A 4,124-nucleotide genomic window follows, 5' to 3' on the forward strand; every position below is an offset into this window, starting at 1 on the left:
GTTTTGTGAAGCACCTTGCATTACTTTGTGTACGAATTGTGCTATACAAATAAACTTGCCTTGCAGTGTTTTCTTCTTTTGAAGCCCGCGGTGCAGCTGTGTTTGTTTGGGGGGGAAGAACACAGTGATTGACAGTTGTTGTCGCTCTTTTCTATGGGTTTTAGAGAAACTCGAAATTGCTAGAGAATTTGCACATTCTTCATGTAAATTTGGCAAGCTGTTTTACGTACGTGTACATATTAAACTACAACGTTATTGACGCACAGGTAGAGAAGAAGCGGAGTGACTTTTTAGCCAATCAGAATGCAGAACACAATGCACGATGCAAATCTGTTAGGTAGCAAAACCGAGAAAAGTAAACCGCGTTATAGCGAGGGATCACTGTATACAATCTCTTAAAGGAAATGAAATTGAGTAAAAGTGAATCATTACTGACCTCTGTAAGTACTAATGAACTAAACCTTTGTCATCTTAAAGTAACTCTACTCTTTGCAGCCGTTCATTAGTTACAGTAAAACGGTAGACTGATTTAGCATGGACACATGCTGGAAAACAGAGACTGAAGTTCGTGTCCTGTTGACTCATCTAGACCGGTGCTAGACTGCAGGTCATCGAACTGGGCCACAGAGCGTCCCGCTGAGGGCGGCCGTCATTCAGAAGCAGCTGCTGCCGGCCATGGTGAAGCCCACCGTACTGGGAGTGTCTCTGAATGATCTCATGACACTGTGGCGTGCTCGCCGGCGCCTTTGGTAGGTTTGGTGTAAACGCAGCACGAGTGCTTCAGTCCTGCTGTCCTTTTCTGTTCCTGCGGAAGGACACGCCTACATCCTCTCCTTCCTCCACCAACCGTAGTCCTAGCTCCGCCTTTACGTCAACAGCACCGGTTCTGGTTAAGCGGGCCATGACCCATCCGGTCTGACAGTTCTGTTCATGATTGATTTGGTTTGGTTTTTATGTCAGATGCCCTCCGACAACCCTCTGCATTTATCCGGACTTGGGACCGGCACATGCGAGCACCCAGTGGTGCCCACATGTGGTTGCATTAAAACACGCTAGAACCTCAAATATGCCAAATACCATCAAAGTACTTTATCTATTTAGCGTGTTTTTAATTTGATTTAAGAATTATTGTATTATTTAGATGTGGGCAACTTGCCCTCGGAAATTTCCTTCAGGATTAATAAATGTCCATCTATCCATCCATCCATCCATCCATCCATCCAAACCCTCTGCTTCTCTGGAACAACATAGCTGCAGCGGTCAGACCGTTTTTTTCTGGAAGCTGAGCGATAAAGCGTTTAATGCCTTGCTTTTCTGTCCTGGCTCTGCTCCTGAGCTTTTCTACAGACAAAGACAATCACATTTTCTCAAACTTCTTCAATTCTTTTTTGATCTGGGGAAGCCGGAGCGCCCGGAGAGAACCCGTGCTAACTGGATCCTCTTCCAGTGAAGCCACAGAAAGACTGCTGTGACTTCCATTCAACAACAACCTTCAGTGTGTTTGCCGGTTACCATAGTGACGGCATGTTTAGATGAAAAAGGTTGGGTTGAAGGTTCCACTTCCCTGGAAGAGGATCTGGTTTAAAATACTGGATCAAAATTATGTTTTACTGATAAAGTGTTTGGTATTAAACATTAACAAAAAGGTATTTTTTAACTTTATGATAATTTTTTTTTTGAAATTCCTCCTGTTTGGAATAAAGAACAAAACTTAAAGGCTGAATGCACCCTGTACATTTCCCTCATGTTTATTTCCTAATATTCTGTAAATGTCTCCAATTTCTTTTTTCCTACTAGTCATCTAAAAATGTCTCTAATTTTTATTTCCTACAAATCTAAAAATGTCTCTAATTTTTATTTCCTACAAGTGATCTAATAATATAACCTAAATCCTTACAGAACCAGCAGATCCTCAACCTGATCATCAAAGTCGGAAAACTCCTCATCAAAATCGGAATATTCCTCATCATCCTCATCACATTCTTCCTCATCTTCCCCATGTTTCTCTTGATCTTCCTCAGTCAGTGAAGAGACAGAAACCTTCATTTCTTTGATAGAGACTGTTCCTTTAATGGAATTCACAGACTCTTCATCGTCCATTTTATTCTGGAGCTCTTCAACATCTGAAGGATTCTGGAGCTCTTCATCAGAGCTGATGTCCTCATATTCTACCTCATCCCCTTCATATTCCTCCTCACACTCTCCCTCATATTCCTCATCCTCTGAAGTATTCTGGAGCTCTTCATCAGAACTGACATTCTCATCCTCCTCTTCCTCACATTCCTCATCCCCTACATGTTTCTCTTGATCTTCCTCAGTCAGTGAAGAGACAGAAACCTTCATTTCTTTGATGGAGTCTGTTCCTTTAATGGAATTCACAGACTCTTCATCATCTGAGAGATTCTGGAGCTCTTCATCATCTGAAGTCTTCTGGAGCTCTTCATCAGAACTGACCTCCTCATCATTTTGGATGCCTGATGAAGAGGAGGATGAAGGCTCCTGGAGGCTTGTTTCCTCCTGGTCTGTGAGGATCTTCCTGATGGACTCTGTCAGGTCCTCCTTGGTTTTCTGGAGGTCCTGGTTCTCCAGCTGAAGAACATCTGCTGCAGCCTTTTGCTTCTTGAACTCTTCCATCCACTCCTGAGCTTCAATCTCTTCCACTTTCAGGCGTGAGATTTCCGTGTCCAGACCTGCCTGCTGGTCCTGCAGGCAGCAGATGTCCTCCAGCATTCTGGAGTACTCCTCCCTCATCTGGTCTCTTTGGTGGCGTCGGTTCTGCAGCGTCTGACGTTCCTGCTGCAGAACCTCCGTTTGCTGCTGGAACTGCTGCATCTGGAGGTGCAGGTCTTGGATTTTTCCTTGAAGGATGACAGTTTCCTTCTCCATCCTCTCACTTTCCTCTCTGGCGGCACAGACTCTGTCCTCCAAATCCAAATGATGACTGACTTCCTGTTCCAGTCTGGAGATTTCCTCTGAGAGGTCAGAGTTGATCTGGACCGCCTTCCTGTTTTTGGCTTGATGTTTCTGACATGCAGACTGCAGAGCTTTCATGTTCTTGATGGACTTTGTCAGCTGCTCCTTGGTTTTCTGGAGTTCTTGGTAGTCCAGCTGAAGAACATCTGCTTCAGCCTTTTGCTTGTTGTACTCTTCAGTCCACTCCTGACCTCTAGCTTCTTGAATTTTCAGCTGTGAGATTTCATTTTCCAGTCTGGTGATTTCCTCTGTGAGGTCAGAGTTGATCTGGAACGCCTCCCTGGTCTTTGCTCGGAGATGCTGACATGCAGATTGCATCTCCTCCACACCCTGAAAGGAGCGTTGGACTCCTTCCCGTCTCCTCTGCAGGTCTTTGGTCTCTTTTCTGAGCTGCATCAGCTCCAGGCTGAGTCTCTGGTGCAGCATGCGGAGCTGGATGGCGTCGTTGGGCTGCTCTCTCAGCTGGGACAGCTCTGCCTGCAGCTCTTTCTTGAGTTCCTCCAAACGGTATTGTTCTTCAACCATGGCGGGGAACTCTTCTCTCATTTGGTCTCGCTCCAGGATTTCTGTCTGCAGCTTCTGAAGCTCCGTTTTCAGAGCGGCGGTCTCCTCTTCCAGAGCGTGGAAATGGTTGAACTCCAGTTTTTAGTCCATTTCCAGGACGGCTTGGTGGCCGACCTTTTTCTGCAGCTTCTGCAGCTCGGCTTTCAGAACTGCAGACTTCTTCTCCATGATTTTCCTCTCCTGTTTCACCCGCTCCTGCTCTAGTTTCAGCTCTGCGTCCAGCCAGAGTTTGGACCTCAGAGCCACCATTTCCTCTTTGCTTTCACGGATGTTCTCAGAGAAGGCAGCGATTGTCTGTCTTTCTGCCTCACATTTCTCCTGGATCTTCATCTGCTGCTGAACTTGTGTGTTCAGGGTCTCCAGGGATTTCAGCAGCTCTTTGTTTTTCTGAGCAGCAGCTTTCCTCTCCCTCTTCAGGTTCTTGCAGGTGCTCTCCAGATCTTTCATGTTGGACAGATTTTTGCCAATCTTTTCCATCTGGCTGACCATGATGGAGTTCTGGGTCAGGATTGTCTCCGTACTTTGGCTGATTTCTTTCAGAGACATTTTCAAACTTTCTTTTAGAATTTCTGGAACTGTTATTTTGC

The 4,124-nt window shown here is 45.5% G+C and overlaps 1 protein-coding gene across 1 annotated transcript; it reads right to left on the minus strand.

Annotated features, from left to right (window-relative positions):
* Window positions 1–1,688: 1,688 nt before the first annotated feature.
* On the minus strand, window positions 1,689–3,609 carry LOC110013563 (glutamic acid-rich protein-like). Its single transcript, XM_023956267.1, has one exon. It carries the CDS (start codon window positions 3,517–3,519, stop codon window positions 1,894–1,896), a length of 1,626 nt encoding a protein of 541 aa, XP_023812035.1. The 5' UTR covers window positions 3,520–3,609; the 3' UTR covers window positions 1,689–1,893.
* Between the last annotated feature and the right edge of the window lie 515 nt (window positions 3,610–4,124).

This window comes from Oryzias latipes, chromosome 7 (assembly GCF_002234675.1).
Source record: "Oryzias latipes chromosome 7, ASM223467v1".
In the NCBI taxonomy this organism is placed as follows: domain Eukaryota; kingdom Metazoa; phylum Chordata; class Actinopteri; order Beloniformes; family Adrianichthyidae; genus Oryzias; species Oryzias latipes.